Here is a 27,596-nt window from a genome sequence, read left to right on the forward strand (position 1 = left end):
ATCTACATTTGCTGACTCAAGGGAATAACTAAAACCAGTCAATTTTTGTTCAACATAAGCCTTTAATTACCTGAAAAATAGTTCACTTAAATTTTAAGTTTCAAATCTATCAAGGTTTGGCTCTAATCTCACCTTATCTGTGAGTTCTTCCTGGACAATTCCAGCCTCATAGTTCTCTAAATTTTGATGGTGTATCCAGGGTGGGGAACCTGCAGCCTTGAGGCCACATGTGGCCTTCTAGGTCCTCAAGTGTAGCCTTCTGAATCCAAACTCCACAAGTGGCCTCAAGGCCACAGGTTCCCCACCCCTGGTTCCATAGAATACACACTCAAATTGAATAATTCTTATCAAGGTCCCTTCTGTCACTCTATGATCATATGATCTCTTCTATGGTATTGTTTGTTAAGTAATTTTAAAAGCATTGGGTGCATCTTCCAATCAAACTGGGAGCTCTTGAGAACAGGGTTCTCTCTGTCTTTGGTTTCCTCCTCACTAAAAAACTAGGAACAAAAGATGCTTAAGAAACACTGAAAAGTCTATGTCATAAAAGAGAAATTTATCCTTGGTACCAGAATGTCCTATCTTAATGGTATTTCCCTTAATCCTAGGATACCTTATCATGTCCTAGATGAATTCCTGGATTCTCAAAAGATACTTTAGGAAAGCATAAGCTCTGACCCAAACTCAAAAGACTTGGCACTGAAGCCCAATGGGAAGCCACAGAGGTTTGTCATCAAAGCACCAGCTATAGGATCAGTTCAGAGAGCTAATGAATGGCCCAAAATGGACAGATTTGTTCAGCCAGGGAATTGTCAAGGATCATCTGCTAAGTTAGAAGACTATGAGCTATATCAGTGCAAGGAAGATCCATGTTGAATAAATTACAAGTCTTTGAAGTATTGATGGAGAAATTGTTTTCTTAATACAGGTTTGATTTTCAGGCGTATAATGTAATGCAGGAGAAGGCTATTCCCAAAAATAAGGGAGGGAATACAGGGCAGAAATGGAGGAGTGGCTCTTGGGTTTAGTGAACCATGGTCACTCACCTCACTGTCTTGTGTTATCTGGACTTGATCCCCTTGGGGTACTTGAGCTATATGGAGATGTCCCTGTGGAATCCACAGCAAAATAAAACATCAAGAAGCATCAGAAGAAAATCAATACCAGGGGAAAAAAAGTATCTTTCGAACTCCTAATGCTATGATTATGGTTCAATAAACCTCCCCCAAAATAGCAAGCCCAGAATGGATATTTTTGTCCTGAATAATACATCACAATCCATATATAGTATAATAACAGTGTAGTTTCTTTCAATTCCTTGTTATCAAATAATAATTCAAATCTATATAGCAAAGATTTCAAAGGGCTTATATATGGTATCTTTGATGCTGAATACCCATCTACATAAAAATTTTATTGCAGCAATGAGTCACAAACGTTAGGTAAGTCTCATATTGCAGCAAAGAAGCTTATCTTTCACCCTGAGAAGAGCTTAGTAGAAAGGGTGGAGAAGGGGCGGCTAGGTGGCACAGTGAATAGAGCACCAGCCCTGGAGTCAGGAGGACCTGAGTTCAAATCCAATTTCAGATATTTAAAACACACCCAAAAACCTAGTAGTGTGACCTTGGGCAAGTCACTTAACCCCAATTGCCCTACCATCCCCCTGAAAAAAATAAAAGCAAAAAAGGAAAAAAGAAAGGGTGGGGAACTATTTCCTTATCAAAAATTTTCTAGATGATTGAAACAAAAGCATTATTTAAAAGCAAGTTTTAAATTCAAGCTAATCAAATTTTAGGGGAGAATCTCCACTACTCTATGAAGATCCCTAAAAGCCTGGTTCTCAGTACATGGCACCTTTGAATAAGAGCTTCTTAAAATTCTTTCCAAAACACCCAGTATCAGGAAAGTGGGACAAGGATTAATTATAAATTTACAGGGCTCTATTTTAAGCCATGTGGGCAATATTACACATATACCTCAACATTAATAATTAGCTACTATGATACATTTTTATCAAAACAGTATGCTAGCAAAAAGAGAAAAAAAATAAACAGATATGTAACTGCTATAAATATGACAAATCCTGCAATGAAAAACAACCAAAGAATTATAGTAAATTTGCTGGGTGAACAAAATCAAGCTTCAAATCACAAAATAGTCAATATGACCTTTTGTACCTATTTTGGAAGAAAAAAATTCATGTGAACTGATTCAAAAGAAATTAAACTCTATTATTAAATAAATATTTAATATATTTTCTTATATTTTATATAATGTTTTCTCTAATAAAATTTATTGGAGAAAAACCAGGTTCTTAAGTAACCTATTTTAAGTTTTATATAGTTTTACTTATACTTTAATATGTTTATATAAAACTTGGGGTAAAAATATCTACTTAGAATGCCATGACAGGATTGTCTTCAAGAAAATTCTCTATTTCGAATTATTTCCTTTCCTTCAGAAGTAGGAAAAAAAAACTAATAAAAATATTCAAATGATAGTGGTATGGTGAAATGCTAGGGAAGAGATCTCAATTCTCATTAAAATCAGGAATACTTTCCTTCTTAACATGTATGGTTCTAAGATTCCATGATCTTATAAATGAAGGCATGAAAATGATAATCTTCATGTTACATGCAAATGATGCTAAAAATATCTCAAATATTGTATACCAGTAAATGTATACCAGTAGAATACATTTAAATTCTCAGCTTGTTAACAAAAATTTCAGGAGTCATCCCTTAAAAAGGAGTACATAAAAGGAAGAAATGCTCCTTCATTTTGCATTGAAGATGTATTAAAAATTGGTAAAGTATTTTCACATACATCTTGATCTTATAGTCCTTTCTACATTCTGTTTAGCTTGGGTTATTAATCTTATGTAAGGAAGAGACAGTAACTATTTTTCATTAGTAAGAGCACCAGGGAAGATAAATAGTTCAATGATTTTATTTTTTAAAACAGTAACTAATTTGGACTTCTTGAGTTGTGACTTCTCAGTCATGAAGATTTTAGAGAAATTGTCAAAATAAGTGGTATTCAATTCAACAAAGCAAACTACCTTTTCTTAAATTGTTGCATTATTCATATAAACAAATTCTCTTCTTGTCTCTAAGTAAAAGGAGGGCCAGCATTAAGGAAATTTAAAGACTTGGGGTCACTTCTCCAGGGCCAAAGGCATTGCAGAATGCATGACAAAAAGCCTGAACAGGGCTTCTTTAGATTCCCTTCAAGCTGCCTGTGTGCACATGCAAATCACCTTCACAGGACAAAAGAAGAATGGCTGAAAAGGGACATCTAGACTACTCACTGAGAGGCACTTAGCATCATCTCAGGGATGTGTATGAAGGCTTGCTGGTAAAACAACCTAGCTGTGTGATCTACAGCAAGTCACTGCATATTTGTTCTCATATTGGAAAAGTGGAAGTGGGTTAGGGTAGAGCATGAGAGCTCAACAATACCTCTGAGCCTTAAAATTACATGGCCACCACCCAAATTCCATTCACTTTAAGGCAATGCAGTTTCTTTTGTCACCCAAAAACATTGATGTATGTGTGTACACACACACACATATACATACATACATATATACTCATATATTTATATGCAGACTGCTTATTAAGTATAGCTTAGGTCAATATTAAATCATTCCTCACAGTGAATCCTCTTAGAAGATACTACTAATAAAGAGTACATACTACTTGTACTTGCCCATCTTCGCCAATTTGGTGGATCTGGACCTGCTGGGCATTGGCAAGTGTGTAATGCAATGCCTGAGGCTGGGGTTGCTGAATCTCATTAGAAGCAGATGCTGTGCTCTGAACACTCTCTGAAAAAAAGGGACAAAAGTTGACCATAGTTCCACAGTTTCAGAGGGAAGTTTTACTGGTAAATTACCATTCCATGACAACAAAAGTGTAGAGTTTTCCTCTTTGGGTTTTCATATTATCTCCTGACACAAGTTTCTAAAGATTGGGGGTCAGGGGTAAGGGGGGTGGGTGTGTGTGTGTGTGTGTGTGTGTGTGTGTGTGTGTGTGTGTGTGTGTGTGTGTAGAAAGCTACAAAGAAAGCAAGTGAGAGGGAGAAAGAGAGAACACAGAGTCTATAATAATGAATACTATCTATCTGAAGAGATCCTTAAATGGAGATTGTAGTGAAATTTTGTATGACAATGTGAATAAAAACCATCTACTGAATGCAGCCAAATGTTTTACCTTAAACATCCTGTACTGTGTTACAATATAAAGGAATAGAATGATACAGTATCAATAAATGTTCAAAGACAGTAACAACATTAAAGATACAAAAGTCTTTTCGACTGACAGCTATGATGGATGAATTTGGAACACATGTTATTTGGTGCCCCCTTTTTTTTTTGTTTTTACATCGCAGTCAATGTTGGATATACTCCTAACCTACAACTCCTCCCCAACCAGGAAAGAATCCCTTCTTATGCCAGAGAAAAATAGACAAGCAAAAACAATCAGTATAGTGACTATATCTGAAAATACATTCAGTACTCTCCCAAGCCTGTAGTGAGAAGTATGCATTGGTTTTTTTTTAACTGTTCTTCCAATTATTGCAATTTATTTTAACAGTTTATTACAACATGTTATTAAAATTACTCAGAGAATATTATATATATATATACTTTTAATGTTTGTTTCATTTGCATTTTATAAACATTATGCATACTGTTCCCATTCTGCTTATTTCATTCTTCATTAATTCATGCAGTTTCTGAATTTCTCATGTTTTCCACTTTTTACTGCAAATATATTCATCTACCATTGCATTCATATATAACAATTTATTCAGTCAGTCTTCAGTCGATAGGCATCCACTTTGTTTCCACTCTTTGTACCCTAAAAGGAGCTGCTATGAGTTTTGTGCAGCATATTGGACTTTTCTCTGCACATCTGAAATCCTCAGAATACATGGCTCCATTGTGGAATTGCTGGGTCAAAAGTGCATGACTAGGTTAGCCACAATTCTCTCATTCTAAACTGTTTGCTGAAACAGTTGGACCAACTAAGAGCTTCACCAGCTGTGCATTTATATACCTGTCTTTCCATAAAGCCTTCCACATTCTGATTTTTTTGTTATCTTTGCCAGTGTGATGTATATGAAGTGAAACCTGAGTTATTTTAATTTGCATACCTATTAACAGGAACTGGTAGTTTGCTTTCATATGGTCTTTGATAATTGCAATTCTTTTTATTAATTGTACATGACCTTTGACTACTAATATAATAGGAAATCAATATTAAGCTTAAAAATTTGAGACAATTTATATATATATATATATCCTGAACAGCAGACTTTTATCAATTATCAATAATATATCAATAATGCTCGATATAAAAGATTTTTGTTTCCGATTGAGTTTTTTATTTTATCTGCATTAGTTTTGTTTGTGCAAAAGCTTACTTTTATTTACCTGAAATTGTATAGTTTATCTTCTATTAATTACTTAAATCCCTTATTTAGAACATACTATTATATATGGTATAGCATGTGAGATCAAAACTATGGTATAGAGTGTGAGATCAAAACTAATTTATTGCCAAACTACTTTTCTGTTTGACAAGCAGTTCTTGTCAAATGAGGACTCTTTGCAATGATTTAAATGCTTGGTTTTATCAAACATCAAGCCAACACTGGGGTTGTTTGTTTTTTTTTTTAAATAATTATTACTTGGTTTTCTCTTATCTAGTCTATTCCACTGATCTGCTTTTCTCATTTTTAACCAGAACTTAAGAGTTTTGATGATTATTGCTTCACGAGAAAGTTTCAGAGATGGTGATGCTTTGCCCTTTTTTTCCCATTACTTCCCTTCCCCGGGTTCTAGATTTCTTTTTCATCATACTGATTTAGTTTTGCTTTTATTTTTAGTTCTACAGAATATTCCTTTGAATATCCTTTTTTTTTCATTCCTATGACTCAAATCACTCAACCAATTAGTCATTTCCAGTCTAAAAAGCAACAAGAACCATATCACGACTGGTAAAAATGTACAGGAGAAACCTTTTGATACTTGAACAAATTAACAGGTCACTATTACAAATGAAGTCTATGACTGAGTCATTAGTACACAAGACAAGTTATTCATTATTGTTGTACTTACTCCCTTATCTTCTCTCAGGTTCTATCCCTCCCTTGCAGATTCAGAGGCAATGTGTCCTACAGTGGGCAGAGCACTATATTGGCAAGAGGAGAGCTGGGTCCCAAGTCACCCTCAGACACTAACTAGCTCTGTGACCATGAGCACATGACCCAACCTCTAAAAGACTCCATTTCCTCACTGGTAAAATGAGGCTGATAATACTTGTACTGTTACCTCACCTAGTTTTGTGAGCAAAGTATTTAACAAACCTGAACCAAAAGCCCGACCTCTCCAGGAAGCCTTTCCCAATCAGTCTAATTCTAGTGTCTTCTCTCTGTTAATCATTCCCAACTTATCCTGTATACGGTTTGTTTGTAGGCAGTTATTTGAATGTTGTCTCTCCCACTGAATTGTGAGTTCCCTGAAAGCAAGAACTGTGTTGTGCCTTTCTATGTATCTCTAGCACTGGACTTGGAACATAGTAAGTGGTGACTAAGCATTTAGCCCAGGGTTTGGGCTATAGTAAAAACTGAACAAATGTTTTTATTTCATTCATACATTAAGCTTCATTTTTAAAAGCAAGTATAATCATTATGAAGAGCAGAATTATATACTTGGATCCTCCATATAGAATTCTGGCATATAAAATGGGAAAAGGACAAAAGTTCCATAAATTAATATCCATGATTTAAAATGTTATCTATTCTTGTGATTCAAGTAACAGTTCTCCATCTATTATTGAGAAAATTATCACAACAGTACTCCATTTTCCAGTTCAGGTAGGAATTCTGATTACACAAAAATAATCACTGGAAAGAATCCAAAGCATTCTTTTCATGTAGAAAAAGATTAAAAATAGGTGCCATAGGAGTAATCCCTGGTGTCATCAGATGAGATTATTCCATCCAATTCCAGAATTCCCTCCTGACATTAGCATAAAAACCAAGTAACAAAGATCAACTCACACTTACAGATAGTGACAAATAATACTTAAGAGAACATTGCTCTTGGAGAACTCACTGCTGTAAAAGACATCCAGAGTGAATTTTAGATAACATTTTAAAGGGTCCCAAACATCCACTTGGTGAAAGTGGCAGAATTACCCATACGGTCATCTGTAATGTAATGTAATGGAAAGGCAACTTCCCAGGTTCAAAATACCAGCATAGGTGCTCTCCATTTTATTCAGTGACCAACCAAGAACAGAGAAGATCAAAACATGACATCATTCCAAATACAGCATTTACTAAACTGATTAAATAATCTCCAAGTACTACCCCACCCCAGGACCTTCCAATCATTCAATGAATTACAAAGTCCCTGTTCTAAATACTACTCCACCCCTAGGCTATACCTTCATTTAGTCCACCACAAAGTCCCTCTTCTCAAATGGAGATTAGTTTCCAAACATAAGTAAAATACATTCATTTGCTCAACCATAGAACACAAAAAGGTCAAAAGTTCCCCACCCCTGGATCTCAATTGAATCTACTCCAGAGTTACATCAAGTTTAAGCTCAGCACTTAATACCCAAATGGAGGTCTTTTCTTCATCTTGACACAGAGGCAAGTTCTCAGCAATCTTAGTTCCTGGGGAGACAAGGCTTAGCAAGGCCACAAGATACATTGCCAGTCTCTTCACTAATTCATCCTCTGTCTGTAGAACAGTCCTAGAACCCCTGAACACATTAGCAAAACCCTCTCCCAGGATTTCTGTAAACATACAACAAGAAAATCCTTCTTCAGGGCTTCTGAACCAACAGAAAGGTTCCCAGACCCCTGCAACAACAGCACTGTCCTTCACCAGTGGACAGTATTCACTCTGTCTGCAGGACAGTCTCCAGACCCCTGAAACAACAGCACTGTCCTTCACCAGTGGACAGTATTCACTCTGTCTGCAGGACAGTCTCCAGACCCCTGCAACAACAGCACTGTCCTTCACCAGTGGACAGTATTCACTCTCTGTTTGCAGGACAGTCTCAGGGCTTCTTAACCAAAAGCCAGGTTCCAGGACTGTCTTTCACCAGTGGACAAATCTGGCAAAAGAACATCAAAACAGACAGACAAAGTACCAGCAAAACAGCCATGTCTCCTCAGTCCTTGGCAGCTCAGGGGGCAGGTCTCAAAAGTCCAGGGCAATTCAAAGTGGCCACCAGCAATTCTCTTAGTCTCTCTCTCTCCAAGAGGTGCTGCTTCCAAAAAAGGTCTTCCGCCTCTCTCTTGTCTCTCCAAATCTACGTAACCAGATCCTCCCAGTTCAGGACTTTCTTTTCACATCAACAAGTCCATCCCACAGGTGGGATTAACAAGCTCTGGGTTTTAACACAATCAATTTGAAAACCAAGCCAATACAGGGGGAATCTTTAAATGCCATTACTATCACATTCCAACCCTCCAGGATCCTTGGCCTTACAATCTCAATCTAAATGGCCATGGATCCTGGAACAAATAGAGGCACTATGCTTTGTACTCCTTGCTGACTACGCCATAATGTAATGTAATGTAATGGAAAGGCAACTTCCCAGGTTCAAAATACCAGCATAGGTGCTCTCCATTTTATTCAGTGACCAACCAAGAACAGAGAAGATCAAAACATGGCATCATTATCTAACAACCACAAACTCAAAATCACTTAATTAAACGGAAGAACCATTAATTGGCTTTGGTAATCTATTCTGGTTGGAATAAGATGAAGCTAACTTTTGTGAGAGAAAATGGATCTTTTAAACAATTTATCAGGGTAAAAAGATTCTGATTGGTAGTTATCCCAATGTCTCTTGACTCTTTAAGTTCTAACGGAATGCTTCTTTAAGCAAAGTACCCTAAAGAAACAAATCTCAGAATAAAATCTAAGTCTAAAAACTAAGGAGAGGAAAATGGAATGCATTATGTATAGTGAGCCCTTAACAAATATCTGATATTGGAAACAATTATTTAATAGGCTCCTTCTTAATTAAATCACTCAACCAAATTTAATCTAAACATAATTCATTAAAGCAAATGAAAATGTTAGCCAAACTTGACTTGTCAGTACAAACAAATATCGATGCTTCCTTTAAATTCTCATTCAATTCCTACTACTGCAAGAGACCACCTTTTAAAATGCAATGTTTCTAACCTCTAACAAAAGATCAAGGAAAAAAGCAACTTAGTTTATTAGTAGTAGCATAGAATTGAGTAAGATATCCTAAAAACTCATTTTTATTCCTTCCTAGACAAACACAACTAAACTGCCAAAGGAACACAATTATGTTAAACTCCTCACATTTAAAAAACAAAAATAAAAATAAAAACCTTAAATTTATCTCAAGTCTTATCCAGGCATAGTTTTTACTCATTCTCTCTCCAAACCTATGGGTCACAGGAAACTCAGATCAAGTGTTCAATTGAAATTTTCATTTGGTATAACAATGTTCATCTTTGGATAAATAGAAAACAGCTGACCAAACAAAGGAATATAAAACATTTGTCCTCCCTAGGTACTGAGGGAATTTTCCTGAAAAAAACTAATTATACAAATGAAGAAAGGTATATCTGGACACTATTTTGTTGTAAATTATCTTTATTGTTTAGACAGCTGACAATGAATCCAAAGCATAATTGATGAATTATGCATAACATATGCATAACGTATGCATAACATTAAAAATTATATTTCCTAATAAAATTGAGCCTAAAAGTACAAGTAGCCAGTATTGCACTTCTGAAAAGTTAGCACAAATGGTCATTATATTTCCTGCTCCCAAATAATGTGTAATATAAAAATACCTATGATTTAATAAAACCTGAAAGACCTTAAAGAAATTCAAATAAGAGACTAAGCACTAGCATTTCCTCTGAAAGTGTAAAAAAAAATCCATCTTTATTTTGGTCTACAGACAGAATGGAAAGAGTCTTAGACATGGAGTCAAAAAAGATGGGTTAGAGTCCAAGCTATGCCAATTAGTAGTTCTGTAACCTTGAACAATTCACTTAATCTCTCATGTAGTAAAAAAAAAAAAAAAAACAACACATCATAGAAACAAGCAACAGATAAGTAATACTACTAATAAACTTATAACTACTAATAAAAACAATTGCTAGGGGTAAAAAAAAAATTATTTAATTATCATTGTCATCATTAAACCCATAAAGGTTCTCTTAAGCAGAATTAAGTATGGTTTCCAAATCAAAGACAGAGATGAATCAAAACATCTGATTGACCATTTGTCGGTACAAAGGTGACATCAAGGAAAATGGCTCCAAAGAAAAACATATTAAATAGAGTTTTTGTTTCATGGAATCTTTCTTCACTGATAAAATTAATTTGTATCCAAAAACTGTCATAATCTTAACACATGCCAAGGAAAGATGGAGGCTACAAGTTTTGAGCTTTGAGCTTGAATCCAGAGGTCACAGTAAACTAACAGATGAAAGCAATTCATACAAATAACTCTTGGTAATGGTCACAACCATAAGGAAACAAAAGAAAAAAGATTGAGCAAAGTTTGAAAACAAAACAAAAATCCTTCAAGCATAATTGGTTTCTGCTAACCTCACCCTCCTAATTCTCTGACTGAACAAGTAACATTTAGGTATTTTCAAATATCCACCTTAAAAATAAATGAGATGCACTAAACTGTGTGACTTTGTACAAGTCTCTTCTCCTCTCTAGGTCTCAATTTTCTTATCTATAAAATTAACTATTAGATTATATTAAGATTATATGTATCATATATAATATATATTAGATTATATTTAAGCTCTAATACTTATTATTTTAATTTCAAGTTATTAGTCACCATGATGTAAACAAACTGTCTTTAGATTTACAATTTTGAGAATGCCTGATTGACTACAGTTCTCAGGAAATAAACAATTGCACTGGTACAGTTGAAATATATGTTGCATTATTTTGAAAGGTAAACTCACATTGGAAAAATTGCAACAATTTAGTGCTTCTACTCTCTCAGTAGCACATTCAATCATCATTGACATTAGCACCACCACCATCATCATCACTATTATTACTACCACCACCACCATCATCATCATCATCATCCTTCAAGTTAAAACAAACAATATTCCCTTTAGACATCACTGTGCTAAATCAATGATATTCTTATGAAATTAGCATAACAAAAGATGTTGGCTGAGTTCATAGGGATGTCACCATGGAAAGTCTTTTGATTTCCTCCCTAGATTTTAGCCACTTCATAGTCTCAATCTGGAGATAAACTACTCTCAGTTACAAACTAATTGATGAAGTGATGCCTGCTGTTTGTTTTTTCCAAAAATATTTTTGTAGGTCTCCTGTTTATCATCTGTTCTAAGAATGCCAAAGAGCAATCCTTTGGGTATGTACTCCCTCCCCTGCTTTATGACCTCTGCTTGGTCTTCATGACTTATTATTCCCAAAAAAATATTGTCACTGAAGAAGTACTAGAGATGAGCCTTCTGAGCAAAACTAGGTGGGCCCTCTTCTGTACATCACTGGTCACATGTTCCAGGGCTTTCTGGTGTGGTAGGAGCTACTTTGGATCATGCTCCATGACAGAGGCCTCAGGAGTAACAAGAATAACAAAATGAAATCTCAAATAGAAAATGAGTGGGGGTAAGTGATGCTATCTTTATAAAAAGGCACTGAAAAAACAGCGGAAGACCAGGCACAATGCTCATGTGTTACTTCAAACAAAAGGCTTAAGTGACAGCTACCTCATGTGACTATTTGTTCTGATAAACCCTCTTACCTCCTGGAAAGGGAAAATCTTAAAATAGAAATAAATTGGACACTGGATTGTTACCTAATACTAATTCACTCAGTCCTGATTGTCTCTGGTTTAGCAAATTAGGAATGCAGATCTGGCTGTAAAGTCAATTTTGAGGAGATTTTATTGTGAGATATACTGGCTGATTAGTAGCAATTAAATCTAATACTTGTTGGGAATACTAAAGTCCTGGGTTCCTTGATTAAATGCTTGGACAATGTAAAAAGTGTAATAAAAGTTAAAAGTAAACTTCAGAGATACCTGAGAAAAAAGACTACTATCCTTAGCCAACCATGAAACTGACAAGGTAATATTGCTACCCCCCCCAAAAAAAAGAAAGAAAGAAAAACACATAAATAATTCAAACACCATGCATGATGTCTAAAGGGAAGAGATTGACTTTGAGATGAAAAATGCCAAAAATTTTGTAGACTATTGTTATTCCTGAGAGACAGCATGGCACAGAATTGGTCTCCAAAGTAGGAAACTCTGGGTTCAAGCCTTGCCTCTTAACACTTACTGAATGATGGAGCAAACCTGGGTTTCAGTGTTGTGTTGTGTTGTAAGTCCCCAAGCAGGTACCAATCTACCTAGGTTTCCTCACTGAGAGCTCCATATACTGTACCCATGAAACCACAAATTAGGACAAAAAAATAGGGGCAGCCAGGTGGCGCAGTAAGAGCACCGGCCCTAGAGTCGGGAGACCTGGGATCGGTTCCAGCCTCAAATACTTAGCACCAACACAAAATAACTGGTTGTGTAACCTTGAGCAAGTTACTTAACCCCAATCAGTTTAAAAAATAAAAAAATTTTTAAAAAGGGGTGGCCAGGTAGCACAATGAGTAAGAGCACCAGCTCCAGTGTTGGGATGACCTGGGGATCGAATCCCAGGCTCAGACATTGGGCACCCACCCAGAAACACCTGGCCGTGTAACCTTGAGCAAGTTACTTAACCCCAATTGCTTAGGGGCGGCCAGGTGGCTCAGTGAGTAAGAGCACCGGCTCCAGTGTCGGGATAACCTGGGGATCAAATCCAGGCTCAGATACTTAGCACCACACCCAGAAATAACTGGCCGTGTAACCTTGAGCAAGTTACTTAACCCCAATTGCTTAAAAAAATAAAAATAAATAAACTCTCCTAAAATGTGTGACTATTCTGGCCAGAAGGAGCATTAGCAAAATATTAAACAGCTGAATGTCATAACCCTATTTATAAACTTGTCACTATCAATATTCCCTTTGACATTACCACGCTAACTCAAGGTGTCCCTATGACATTAGAATAACACAAATGGGACTGCTAAACATTAGATGATAAGCTGGTGCCATTCATAAATCTGACTCGGCCTAGTAATGCTGCCCAATGGGCGGCATTGTCATGGGAGGCATTTGGGTAAAAGTGTGGTAAGAAAAAATGTTTAAAACAAGATACTTCTCTTGTTTTCTTTCCTATTATTACCCACTCCATCGTAGTTGTGCTTTTCTGTGTTTGGTATACAGTAAATACAATTAGTAACCAAAGGCAAGTTTTTGGTCATGAAAGACAAACTTCTTTTCTGCAAATAAATACAGAGAGTAAATACATTCAACTGAATACTGCCTAGAGTCTCATTTTCCTCCATATCTGCCACAAGCTTTCTGTCCACTATCCACTTCACCCTACAGAACTCATAAAAATTAGCTGCCTTTCCCTGAATTTTCATCCCTCTCCACCGTTCAGAGAGCTAGCAGCTAGAACTCAATGGTGGCAAAAAAAGAGTTATGGACTACCTGCGCCTGCTCTCCAGTGCACTGAGAACTTCCTTCCCATCCAGGCTCTGTACCACAATCCCATTGCATTCTGCCTCCCTCTTCTGGTGCAAAAAGTACTTCCTTTAAAAACAGCTATAAACATCAAAGAGCCAAGGGAAACTTCCAGCTGGAGCCATGATTTGATTACTCTCATTACTGAGTCCCTGAGAGTCAGGGGATTCCAATAGAGAAGGTCTCAGGTTCCGCAGCAAGAAGCACTTCCTACCACAATGCAGCTCAACAACACAATTAGAGCTGCTCCTTGTGTGGCCCAGTATACTATTTCCCTATCTATAACAATCTTTGGCAACTGTTAATACTTAGCTTCTGATAACTACCAAAACAACTGGGTATGAAAAACTGAAGAAAAAAACACAGAAAAGAACTTGGGACCATCCAAGTTTTATCACATACCACTTGTAATACTGCACACACACATTCTTTCACCAGTAGTATTCCAAGAGATGGGTTATAAGTTAAAGTGGATGTAAATTTTCAGAAACTCTTCTTGTCTCCACAATTAAAAAGGCAAAATTTCCAAAGGCTTAGAACAAAGCGTGCAAAGTTAAACCTGTATGTGGTTAAACTTACCTAGAAGAGTAACTTTCTTCACAACTTTCTTCAACTGGTTATGAATGGTGCTCCATACTACTGATTGCTCTGAATGAAATCACTTCAGAAGGCTGCTTACACTGCCCCAGCACACTGCTCTCATGAGGAGTAGTCACACTTCCTTCTCTCTCGCTAAAACTCCTACAGCTAGAGCTAGAAATGACTACAGAGGCTATCTCAGCCAGTTCCATCATTTTACAAATGAGGAAACCTGGCTCCAACAAGGTTAAGGGACTCTTCCTTTGGTAGCTTCCTACCCTAGAGTACTTGTCCTTAGCTCTTGCAATGAAATGACTAGAATAAGCTTGATTTTCCTCTAAGAGGCAGATGAAGACTATTCGTCTTTAGTCTGCTGAAAGCACCCACTGTTGGCAATCTATAGGTGACTATGTTAGCTATGTCTCTCCTGGCTTGACTTACTCTCTGGACATCTCCACCTGGTGGTCAGCAGCCTTCCCACCCTAGAGCTAAATCTATACTGAGACCCACTTTCAGGAGTGGTAAGGACTCAGGACAGTCATTTCATGAGGGACCCCCAGCCATGGCCAATCCATTTTCAGCTCAATTCATTCTCTGCATTTCTCTACTTTCTCACACTACCTTTGCCTTCCTTGCTGGTACCCTCTTCCATTTAGCCTTATATCTTGCCTTTATGTGGTATCTTCCCATCGTTAGAACACAAGCTCCATGAGGATAAGGATTGCCTTGTTTAGCTGTCTGTCACCAGTGTTTAGAGCACAGTGCCTGGCATACAGGAAGAGCTTAATAAATTACCTATCGTTCTATTTATGGCTTTCCCTTCAAGGACTAAAGAAGGGAAATGGAATCATAACGAGGCATTTTATGTTATCTTTGACAATATAATGTTGTAGAAAAATGTAGGTTTTGGAGTAAGAGGGACTGAATTCATATTTTGCTTTGGTTGCATATTGCCTTATGACTCTGGATCTCAGTTTCCTCATCAACAAAATGGAGGGATTAGAAGACATGCTCTCAAAGGTCCCTTTTGCTGCAAATCCAATTAGATGATTTTTATAAGCTCTAGAGAAAAAAATCCCTTAGAAAATTTCAAAAGCGCCTACCACTAGTTTTGGGATCTGCAAATCAGAGGGGAAGCTATGTATGAGACTGCATTCTGTTCTGACTTTGGCCATGTAAGAGAGAAATACTTGTTGGAAGGGTTGTTGAAGAGAAAGCATAGGCATCAGGATCCGGGAGGCAGAGAGGAAGGACTGAAAGAGATGCCTTCAAAAATCCCTTGTAACTCCAAGGATCAATGATTCTAGTATGTCTATAGGGAATAAGTAGTAAAAAAGTAGTGAAGGAAAATAGAAAACTGAACCATAAAATGTGAGAAAGCATTTGCTGTAAATAAATATAAAATATTCCCAATTAGTGGAACTTTCCTTTATAGGATCATAGACCTAACCCTGGAAGAGACCTAGTCCAACCACCTCCTGTCATATTTGAGGAAACTAAGGCCCAGAGAAGTTAAAGGATTTGCCCCCAAGTTCCTCAAAATAGTAAGGACTACAGAAGATCCAAGGTCCAAACTCAAGTTTTTTGACTTCAAGCCAAGCACTCACCACCACATTGGGATGCTTATATTAAAAAAGGGGGACAAATAGTCTTTTTTTTTTTTCAAATGAAACAGTAAGTAATAAGAGGCATGTACTCTATTTTTGCTAAGGGTCCTGTTCAGTTTTTAAAATTCTATGATCCTAAGTAGTTATTTCTTTTATGGTAATTTAATTTTAATAAGTCCATATCATCTTCCCAATTAGACTGTGAGTTCCTTAAATATGGGGACCACTTACTATATATCTGTGTAACCTTACCAAGTATACTTTTTTTACATCTTTAAGTAATCAGTTTTGGTTAATTAATAGGTTAAAGCCTAGTTGAAGTATTAAAAACATAATAGAAACAACTGTCTCAGCCACCATGCCAGAAGCCTGAGACCTCAGACAAAGGAATGGCCCCATATCAGCCACAGTATCTGACACCAAGCATAAAACTAGAAAGATTAAGAACCAAAGCAAAACCAAATTGTTCCCTTTTCTCATGGGCTTGGGGAAGTCAACAGGAAATAGGGTACTTCAAAGCATTCCTGATGAAAAGACCAGAGCTACATACAAACTCTTAAGTACAAACACAAGAGTCAAGAGAAATATAAAAGGGTCAACATGAATGAACAATGATAAACTACCGGGACAAGACACTAGTACCCTCTGTGCCGTAAAAGCATCTGGAGTCATAAAGAAAATCTAATGAGACAGTAGGTCCAGGAGTGTTATAGTCTGATGATCTTAAAAGAATAGAGAGAGAAAAAGAGAAATGTACTGGGGGGAGAGGCAGGTTATGAAACTTTATCTCAAATAATCAGAATATGCAAGTAGAAGTCTGTATAGACAAGGAGGAAGCAACACCTGCACCTCACTCTCATTTGAAATGGTCAAAGGAGGTAGGAAGACACACTCATACACTCACAGCTGGGGACAGAAATGGGATTACTCCTAAGCAAAACAAATTTAATTAAAGATATAGAAAAATATAGCTCTTTATGCAATGGCAAAGAATTGGAAATAGAGGTAGTATTCATTAAATGGAGAATGGCTGAACGAGTATATGATGGAATGATACTGTACTATTAAAATGATGAAGGGTATAGCTTCCGAGAAAACATATGGCATCAGGCAACTAAGTGGTGCAGTGAGCAGAGCACTGGGCCTGGGGTCAGGAAGATTTAAGTTCAAATCCAGTCTCAGACACTTAATAGCTGTGTGACCCTAGGAAAGTCACTTCACTTAACCTCTGTTTGCCTCAGTTTCCTCATCTGTAAAATGGAATAATAAGAGCATCTACTTCTCAGGGTTGTTGTGAGAATCAAATGAGATAATAATTATAAAGCACTTAGCATAGTGACTGGCACAAAGGAGGCACTATATAAAGGCTAGCTATTGTTAAACCTGGGAAAACTTGGATGAACTTCACCATGCATCAGTTCATCTAAATCTTCCTGGGTTTTTCTGAAGCCCATCTCCTTCATCACTTCTTCAGTACAATAATATTCCAACACACTGATATACTATAACTTGTTCACCCGTGTCATCTGCAAAAACTGGTAGTTCTGTTTTCTTGTTGCCTGTTTATTTCTTCATTTTATTTTTTCTTGTTTTAAACATAACATTTCTAGTTCAATATTAAATAGTACTGGTGATAATGAACATCCTTGTTTCACCAGTGTTTCCTCTTTGTTTTAGATAGATAAGATATGTGTTAGGGAAAGCTCCATTTAATTCCTGTGCTCTCTGGTATTTTTAATGGGGATGGGTGTTAACATTTTGTTAAAAGCTTTTTCTGTACCTATTGAAATAATTGTGTGATTTTTGTTGGTTTTGCTACTGATATGGTCAATTATACTTCTAGTTTTCCTGATATTGAACCAATCATGTATCCTTGATAGAAATCCAGCCTGGTCATATAGCTTTACAATATATTGTTGTAATGTCCTTGCTACTATTTAATTTTAAATTTTCAGATCAATATTCATTAGGGAAATTGGTCTATCTTTTCTTTCTCTGTTTTGACTCTCCTTGGCTTGGTCTCCTGGACCATATTTGTGTCAGAGAATGAATTTGGTAGGGCTGCTTTAGCTATTTTTTCCAAACAATTTATATATTATCAGAATTCATTGTTCTTTAAATGCCTCATAGAATTCACATATAAATCCATTTGGTCTTGAGATTTTAGTTGTTTGTATTTTCCCCTTAGAGAGTTCATTTATGTCTTTGTTTGATTTTTTTTCCAGCTAAGATAGGGTTACTTAAGTATTCTATTTTCTCTTCTACTAACATAGGCAATTTATATTTTTGTAAATATTCACCCAAGAACAGCTAGGTGATGCAGTGGATATAGTGCTAGGCCTGGGATCAGGAGGATTCATCTTCGTCAGTTCAAATCTGGCCTCTGACACTCACTAGTCGTGTAACCCTGGCAAGTCACTTAACCCTATTTGACTCAGTTTCCTCATCTGTAAAATGATCTATAGAAGGAAATGGCAAATCATTCCGGTATCTTTGTCAAGAAAACACCAAATGGGGGTACAGAGAGTTGGAAAAGACTGAAACAAGTCACCAATAATAAACATTCATCCATTTCAGTTAGACTGTCAGGTTTATTGGCATGGAGTTGGGTAAAACAATTCCTGATAATTACTTCTATTTCTTCTTTATCGGTTGTGATGATAGCTGTTGTCGTTTTTAAAGGAAGTTCATCTATTTAGACCAAAAATATACCTTAATGGGCTCATTAAGTCACCTAGAATGGGATATTTATATTTTAGAAGGCTACAGATCTTCCAACAAATGAAACACCAAAGCAGGCATCAGAAACTCCTTCCCCACAACCTATAATCTGGCCTCAGATACGTCTCCATCTTTTAGAAATGGAAAGGCTGAGCTCTTACATTTCCACTTCTTAAACCACTCTTGACATGGATATCCCCCTAAGCGACTCAAACTCAACATATTCCAAACACATTCGTCTTTTCCCCTAAAATGCTCTCTTCTTCCCAGTTCCCTTGTTATTTCCAGCAGCACCACCATCCTCCCAATCACCCACCTTAGTATCCCTCTCAGCTCCTCGGCTATTCCACCACATGTGGTATAGCTGCAAGTGCCCTTCTTTCTACTCAGACAGTCAACACCAGTAAAGGCTCTCATACGCTCTGGCAGAGGCTATTAGCATATCCTTCTAATTAGTGTGCCTGCTTCAAGTCTATCCCCTTTCCGATTCATCCTCCAGTTGGCTACTAAAGTGATTTTCCCAAAGCCCAGGTTAGATCTGAGCATATCACTTAGATCTCACACATTCAATAAACTGAGGGGCTCCCTAATAGCTAAAGGATAAAGTACAAAAATCGTCTCCTGGGCTTTTAAAGCCCTTTTACAACCTGAACCCTTCTCACCTCTCCACTCTTCTTACACTTGTCTCCCCTCCACAATCCAGCTACACTAGCTTACTTGCCGTTCTTATTAGAGGATACATTCTCTCCCAACTCCAAGCATTTTAGTTGGCTATCGCCCATGCCTGGAATGTTTTCCCTTCTCATCTCTGACTTCCTGCAAAACACAGCTCAAGTTACAGAGAACAGAAGGACAGAAAGAATTACAGACAAGTAGGACAGTTTTGAAAGCTACAGACAATTTACTATACATTTGGAAAGAAAAGGCAAGATGTGGATGAGAAAGATTTATAGTTTTACATAAAACTTTTTTCTGCTGTACTATATAGTAATAGTGCTAGTTGTATTGGTTGCTGGTTCATTCAAAATAAAAATACATTACCTTTTTTAAAAACGTAGCTCAAATCCTACTTTCTGCAGGAAGCTTTCTATGAGTTCTCCACCCCCACTGCACCCCCATGTCCCACCAACTCTTCCCGCTGAAATTAACTTACACTTGCACTATATATTTCTTATAGGTCTGTAGTTATTGGCATGTTATCTCCCTCATGAGAAAGAGCGCCTTGATGGCATGACAGGATCTATGTGTCTTTCTTTACATAACTCAGCACTTAGCACTGTGCCCGGCATACAGTAAGCTCTTAATAAACTTGTTTTTACTGACAATAAAATATAAGAGAAGGAAAGATACATAATGATTAGATAACACAGGAATTTGCCTGGCCTGATTGATGAAAGTCATTTAATCCTGTTACAAGGAAGAGGTTTCAGGAAAAAGCAATCAATAATACTAATCTAACTTGAAAGTAAACTGCTAGGAAACTCAATAGTTAGAAGTGCTATGAGACTACAGCTCTTCAATTACCACATTTTTAAAGGTTGAATATCACCCTAATTTCATGGAACTATTAAGATACCCTACTCCTGTTCACTTTCCGAATCCAGACCTTGTCATATCTGCCCACGAGGAAGTACTTCATTTTGAGTGTTTTAATATGAAGGATGCACAAGATAAAAATATTGCAAAATTTATATAAAAATATGAGACCATTAAGAGGCTAAAATTCTTCAAATGAAAATGCAATCAACAAAAACAACTCATGTTTATACTTAAAGTAACTAGTTTATGTTGTTTTGATTTAAGATTTTTGAAAATAATATGCAGCTTGAAAACTGTTTTTCCATTGTAAAACCATATTTCTTGGCATTGCCTAAGATACAGTGATAATGTTAACATGCAACTGAAAGTCTCCTATCTCAGCTAAACGTGCTACTTTTTCGTTCAGGTCATATTCAAAGGTCTGATTTCAATAGCTCACAGTCAAATGCCCCATGATGGTACATACCTTTAAGACCAAAACATTTTCTATGAATGTTTCCTAGATCAATATTTTTTATTCATAATTATTATTTAATTTTAAAACTATAATGAAGCATAGATTTCCCTACTGGGATATATGATAAAAGGACAGAATAACTATTGTTTTCTTAATTTAGCTCAGAAGTTATTAACCTGTTTTTGTGTGATGGACCTCATTGGCAGTCTTGTGATGCCTATCAATCCCTTCTCAGGATATTTTTAAATATGTAAAGTTAATCTGGATTGTAAAGGAAATTAATTATATTGAAATACAATTACCCCAGGTTAAGGACCTGACTAGTTTATTCCCATATTGGAATAGGCACAGTTAGTAAAAGAACCCAGTACGTGTCATCAGAGAATTTGGGTTGATATTTTAATGGAAATGTAAATTTTTAAGATATTCCCTGCCCCTAGTTTAAGTGCACCTGGAACCTGTGGTGGGAGGCTTGTTTCTGAGGACATACTTTGTGATTGGTCAGTGGGTCAAGAAGGTTGTTATATTCTCTGAGCCAGGAGAAGGCTATATAAGTCCTGATGGGAGGCTTTGCTTGGGGGCTCACTTTGAGAAGTGTTGTGTGATTTGACCAGATGAGACTCTGGGCAGCCGTTGAGAGGCCCCCGGCTTTGAAAAATCCAGATGTTGATGCTTCTCTCTCTGGCAACTGTGATTTGGTATGGATGTAATGGTTGGACAGTCTGGAAGCCTGTCTCCTCGATCTTGTAACTTCTGTCTGTATACTCTGAAGTTCAGGGTGCTGACCTTTTTCCCCTGAACTAGGTAAATGATATATGTTTGATTGATTAAAGTAAGCTTGTTAACCCATTTTGAGTTGCTTTCCTTTAGAAAAGCAGATCTAAGAACCTGTGTTGGCAGCCACCCTGGGAATGCTGGGGTGCTTGCTGCTACAGATATCTTAGCTTTACCATTTATTACTGTCTCTGGAACATTAGGAGAGTCATTTTAACCTGCCTGGTGCCCACAGCTGCCTCATCTATAAAAGAAGGCACTAAATTAGATAACTGTTCAGCTCCTAATCCTATGAGATCATTGTTTCAGGGAAGATTCCATCCCATTAGGCTGGGGTCATCCTATGGTTTACACTACAAAGAACGGATAGAGGGGTAGAGACAAGATAGCGGAGTAGAAGCACAAACTTGGCATGGGCTCCAGCTCAAAACATCTCCAATACCTGTAAAAATAACTACTCTAAACAAATTTTAAAACCACAAAACCCACAAAGTGACAGAGAGAAACAAAGCTCCTGCTGAAGACAGCCGGCAGGCCAACAGGAAAGGACTATCACAGTGCGCTGGGAGCTGAGCACAGTCCTACAGGAGCCTCGAGGTTCCAGCCCCAGGGCGGCCCCCACCAGCAACATCCAGAGCAGAGTTCAGGAGAGTGATTAAACAGCAGCTGTGGCAGCTTCCAGACTTCACAAACAACAAAGACAAAGTAAAAGGTCGGTGTGGAACTTTGTTGGAACAGGGAAGGATGAAAGAGCATGGTCTAGCCGCTGCCTCTAGGGGAAGAAGAAGGGGAAGGCCCCACGGCTGGCTCAGAAGCCCTGGTTGGCAGATTGTAGGGGGACCAAGCGACCATTCAGAGAGTAATCACTCTGCTTTAACCTACTGGATCACAGTCTTGGGTGGAGATCCTGGAGTATGTGACCAGTGAGCTAGAGCTTGTGGGGGCTGTAGAGATGGCATCCTCCTAATGGTTCCAGCAGCTGTGAAGACCCAAGTGATTTGGGACAAAGTTCTCTTCATTCTGGAAGCAGAGTTCTACCATGGCAAACACCTCAAGGATCAAGTGATTGGCTGGCAATATGAGCAAGCACAGGAAGCATAAATAGACGATAGAATCCTTTTTTCAGGACAAAAAGAATCAAGGTATGGAGCAGGAGGAAGACAGCACTCCTGCATCAAAAGCCTCCAAGAAAAATATGAACTGGTTACAGGCCATGGAGGAGCTCAAGAAGGATTTTGAAAATCAAGTAAGAGAAGTGGAGGAAAAATTGGGAAGAGAAAAGAGAATGATACAGGAAAATCATGAAAAGCAAGTCAACAGCCAGCTAAAGGAGACCCAAAAATACAACTGAAGAAAATAGACTAATCCAAATGGCAAAAGAGGCCCAAAAAGCCAATGGGGAGAAGAATGCCTTAAGAAGACAAATTTGCCAGCCGGAAAAGGAATGTCAAAAACTCACTGAAGAGAATAACTCCTTCAAAATTAGATTGGAGCAACTGGAAACTAATGACTTTATGAGAAATCAAGATACTATAAAACAGATCCAAACAAATAAAAAAATAGAAGGCAATGTGAAATATCTCATTGGAAAAACCATTCACTTGGAAAATAGATCCAGGAGAGATAATCTAAAAATTACTGGACTACCTGAAATCCATGATCAAAAAAAGAACCTAGACACCATCTTTCAAGAAATTATCAAGAAAATCTGCCCTGATATTACACAACCAGAGGGCAAAATAGAAAATGAAAAAGAATTCACTGATCGCCTCTTGAGAGAGATCCCAAAAAGAAAACTCCTAGGAATATTATAGCCAAATTCCAGAGTTCCCAGGTCAAGGAGAAAATAACTGCAAGCAGTCAGGAAGAAACAATTTGAATATTGTGGAAACACAATCAGGATAACACAAGACTTAGCAGCTTCTACATTAAAGGATTGAAGGGCTTGGAATATGATATTCCAGAGGTCAAAGGAGCTAGGACTAAAACCAGGAATCACCTACCCAGCAAAACTGAGTATAATGCTTCAGGAGAAAATACAGTCATTCAATGAAATAGAGGATTTTCAAGCATACTTGATGAAAAAACCAGAGCTGTACAGAAAATTTGATTTTCAAATACAAAAAGCAAGAGAAGCATGAGAAGGTAAACAGGAAAAAGAAATCATAAGGAACTTATTACAGTTAAACTATTCACATTCCTACCTGGAAAAACAATAATTGTAACTCATAAGACTTTTCTCAGTATGAGGATAGTTGAAAGGAATATATATGTATATATACATATATGTATGTATAGGAGGGTGTATGTGTATATAAACATATATGTGAGTGTGGGCATATGTACGTTCATGTATACATAGACAGACGGCACAGGATGAGTTGAATATTAAGGGGTGATATCTAAACAATAAAATTAAGAGGTGAGAGAGGAATTTATTGGGAGAAGAAAGGGAGAGATAGATTAGGGTAAAATATCTCATATAAAAGAGGCAAGAGAAAACTGTTACAATGGAGGGGAAGAGCAGGAAGGTGAAAGGGAATGGGTCAACCTTACTCTCAGTGAATTTGGCTTAAGAAGGGAATAACATACACACTCAATTGGAAAATGGGGGGGTTGGGGGCAAGAGGGGGGATGATAGAAGGGAAGGCAGATTGGGGGAGAAGGCAGTTAGAAGCAAACATTTTTTAAAAAGGAATAGGGTCAAAGGAGAAAATTAGAATAAGTGGGGGGCAGGACAGGATAGAGGGAAATAAAGTTAGTCTTTCACAATATAACAATTGTGGAAATTATTTGGGTAACTACATACATACAACCTATATTGAATTATCTTCCCAGTGGGGGCAGGTGAGGAGGGAAGAAGGGGAAAAAATCTGGAACTCAAATTTCTAAAAATAAATGTTTAAAAGAAAAAATATTGTTTTATTTTGTTTGTTTTTTTTAACATTCAAATAGGAAATAAGATATACAGGCATTGGGGTATAGAAATCCATCTTGCCCTACTAGAAAGTTAGGAGGGGTGATGGGGGAGGATATAAGAGAACAGACTGAGGGAAGGGATATTCAGTAGGCTTGCTATTTTGGGGTGGGAGGTAGGGGAAAGATGGGGAAAATAACTCAAAATTTTGTGGAAATGAATGTTGAAAATTAAAAATAAATTAATTAACAAAGAACAGATAAAATCTAATCCTCTCAGTAAGGTACAAAGTTAAAGGGCTTATGATTGGAGGTGCACCCCTGGTGACCTTATGACCTCCTCCCACAGGTTTAATGATCACTTTTATACAGATAACTCACAGATCTATATGCCCAGCCCTATTCCATCTCCTCACCTTCAGTTCTATATCACCAGCAATCTACTTAACATTTCCAACTGAATGTTCTGGAGACATCTCAACCTTACCAAGACCAAAACAAAACCCATCATCCTTGCCCCCAAAACAAACCTCGCTTCCACATTTCACTATCCTCGCAGGTGCATTCTCTGTCCTTCTCTATCACTCACGCAGCTCTCTATCTCTGATCTCCATGACTCTCCCCTGGCTCGCCCCCAGGCCTGGGGCATACTCCCTCCTCACCTTGTCCCCCAGAGTCCCTGTTCAAGCAGTACTATCTACAAGAAGCCATTCTGTGACGCCAACTGTTAGTGACCTCCCCCACAAATGCCTCCTATTCATTTGTATTTAGAGGGTATATACATATCATCTGTACTTGCTTTTTCTCCACTTCAGAATGAACACAAGTTCCTTGAGAAGTAGGGATTGCTGCATTATTTGTGTCTGTGACTCATGCCTACCACAGCACCCAGCACATGAAAGGCAAGTGATTATTGCTTGCTAACTGGTTATGAGCTCTTCCACATTCAAAGCAAGAAGGGGAGGATGGAACAAGGAGAAGGAGGTATATGGGGCTCCTGGGAAAGAGTCTGCTCCTGAATCCAAAGATAAGAGATAGATAAGAAGCAGCATCACCAAAGGTGTGCCCCTGTGTAAAGGTCAGTCACAGGGAGAGGCAGGACAGACCAGAAACTTCAGAGGCTGTCTATCTTCATATTAGCCATGTCTATTTGAATGGCCATTTTAAATTAAAATTATAAGCAACAGAGGAGGGCTAAGAATTGAAGAAAAGGTATTCTGTGTCAGAGAGAATTCAATCAACCAATTAATGTCTATTGTGAGGCACAGTGAGGGACACTAGATGAATGCACACATTCCTACCTTCAAGCAGCTTACAACTTAATTATACATCATTCAGAAGATAGGATACCTATCTATATGGGACAGTGCATAGAGTCAGAGGAGCTGGCTTCACTTCCCACCATTGACACTTACTGAATGTGTGACTTTACACAAATTATTCCACCCCCATGGGCCTCTTTCAAAATGAGGAGAGTGGGCTGGATGGCCTCTCAGGTCCTTTCTGGTATTAAGTCTGTGAGGAAATCCTAACCTGACCTAATATAAATCAAATTTACCTTTACCTTCCCTATGACTTTTAAAAAACATGATTCTAAGATTAGATGTTAAGGTAGTTTGAGATCCCCTAGATGAAAGATGAATTTATGACTAGGCTGTAATTAACTTTTAAAAGCCTGCCCTAAAGATGGTGAGCACATTGTCTTGGCTGATGATCACGTCTAAACAGAATTCTCATTTCACTGAGAACAGGCTCACCAGATGGAGAAGCCCCAAGGAAGGGCTCACCACTCCCTGTACAAAGCTCCAGGCATTCTACAAACAAAACCTGCTAACCATATGCCTCAGGAGCTGAACAACAGTAAGAAAAATGTAAGGAGAGCGGCTGTTCCACTTACTGCACGTCCTAAGCAGCCCTGGTACTCACCAAACTTGATGGGCTCAGAATTTAGCTCACTGAACCTAGGATGGACACGGCCAAGAGCTTCACAGATGCTCATGAAGAACAGGCTTGTTTTGGTTGTGGGCTGCAGGAGCTGATCAATGTAGCTTCCGAGAGTCTTGGGCTCAATGGACCCTGCAGGGTACCCACTCCCCTCCTCAAAGATGCAATCTCAGGATTAAGGACAATGCAAGTCTGACATGAAGAACTTTGAAGACCATGTCAACAAAGTGAACCTGACTCAAACAACACTCAAACCCAGAGGATTCAGCAACTGACCCCAAACTCAAATTCAGGATTTGCAAGTCAAATTTTCCAGAAAGGTATTTCCCTCTCCTTTTTAATTACAAAATAAATTTATTTCTAATAGGGAGTGTGCCTCTATCCAGGGTATTCCCCTGCAACAGTGATTTATCTGATCAGCATTTATACCTGGGAGGTCAGCCAAAGACCAGAGCAATTTGGAGTCAATCAATGTTCCACTCTGTGAGGTTTTCTGATTGCTACACACACCATGATCATTCTTCTTCTTCTTCTTTTTTTTTTTAGATTTTGCTTTTTGAAGGGGGGAAGGTAGGGCAACTGGGGTTAAGTGACTTGCCCAAAGTCACACAGCTAGTTTTTATGTGAAGTACTCCAAGTCCAGTGATTATTCCACTTACCAGAGACAGTTGGGAGATAAGAGCTACATATCCAAGTGCAAGAGTAGGTGAGAGCCCATCAAAGACTGGTCTTTCTTTTTTTTTTTTTGCTTTTTGTTGGAGGAAAATTGGGGTTAAGTGACTTGCCCAAGGTCACACGGCTGGTTTTTGTGTTAAGTGTCTGAGGACAGATTTGAACTCAGGTCCTCCTGACTCCAGGGCTGGTGTTCTATTCACTGCACCACCTAGCTGCCCTACCATGATTATTCTTGATTTTTAAATATCTACCCTAACACTTTGAGTCTGGGGTGTGGATACACACACACCACTAAACAGAAACATGCTTGAATGAAAACCCAGTAACATCTATTTGGCTGCCATTTTCCTCAGGGCTCTCTCTTGTCAAACTTTCTCCTTTCTCCTTGGTTGTTTCTTTATGGTTCTGATTCAGTCTTGGAGGAAAATACTATCTGCTCCATCAAATTTCTCCATCAATAACCATAACCTTTTTATAATGCTTTAAATTTTGCAAAGAACTTCCCATATACTACGTCTGAGGCTCAACAACCCTATAAAGTAGGGCCTACCATGATCCCCATTTTACAGACAAACTGAGGCTGACCAAGATTAGGTGACTTGCCCAGGGACAACAGCTAATGAATGCCTAATTAGGATTTGAATTTAGATCTTTTTGCTTCCATGCCTGGGACTCTATATCCCCTTGCTTCCATTACCTAAATTCAGTTTGTCTTTATAGCTTCCCTTG

The 27,596-nt window shown here is 37.8% G+C and overlaps 1 protein-coding gene across 11 annotated transcripts in view; it reads right to left on the bottom strand.

Annotated features, from left to right (window-relative positions):
• BANP (BTG3 associated nuclear protein) overlaps nt 1-27,596 on the bottom strand; it is a 271,124-nt gene that overhangs the window by 112,268 nt on the left and 131,260 nt on the right. For 6 of the 11 annotated variants that reach the window (XM_069085590.1, XM_069085586.1, XM_069085579.1 and 3 more), the window contains 2 exons: nt 3,699-3,829; nt 1,047-1,118 (listed from right to left, as the gene is read on the bottom strand). In XM_069085590.1, the coding sequence (XP_068941691.1) occupies nt 1,047-1,118; nt 3,699-3,829 (203 nt within the window). The remainder of the gene's footprint in view (nt 1-1,046; nt 1,119-3,698; nt 3,830-27,596) is intronic. The other 5 variants (XM_069085583.1, XM_069085588.1, XM_069085584.1 and 2 more) reach the window with 1 other exon arrangement.

Source organism: Petaurus breviceps, unplaced genomic scaffold (genome assembly GCF_028583685.1).
Source record: "Petaurus breviceps papuanus isolate PSGF00001 unplaced genomic scaffold, PetGlider_PUasm1.0 176, whole genome shotgun sequence".
In the NCBI taxonomy this organism is placed as follows: domain Eukaryota; kingdom Metazoa; phylum Chordata; class Mammalia; order Diprotodontia; family Petauridae; genus Petaurus; species Petaurus breviceps.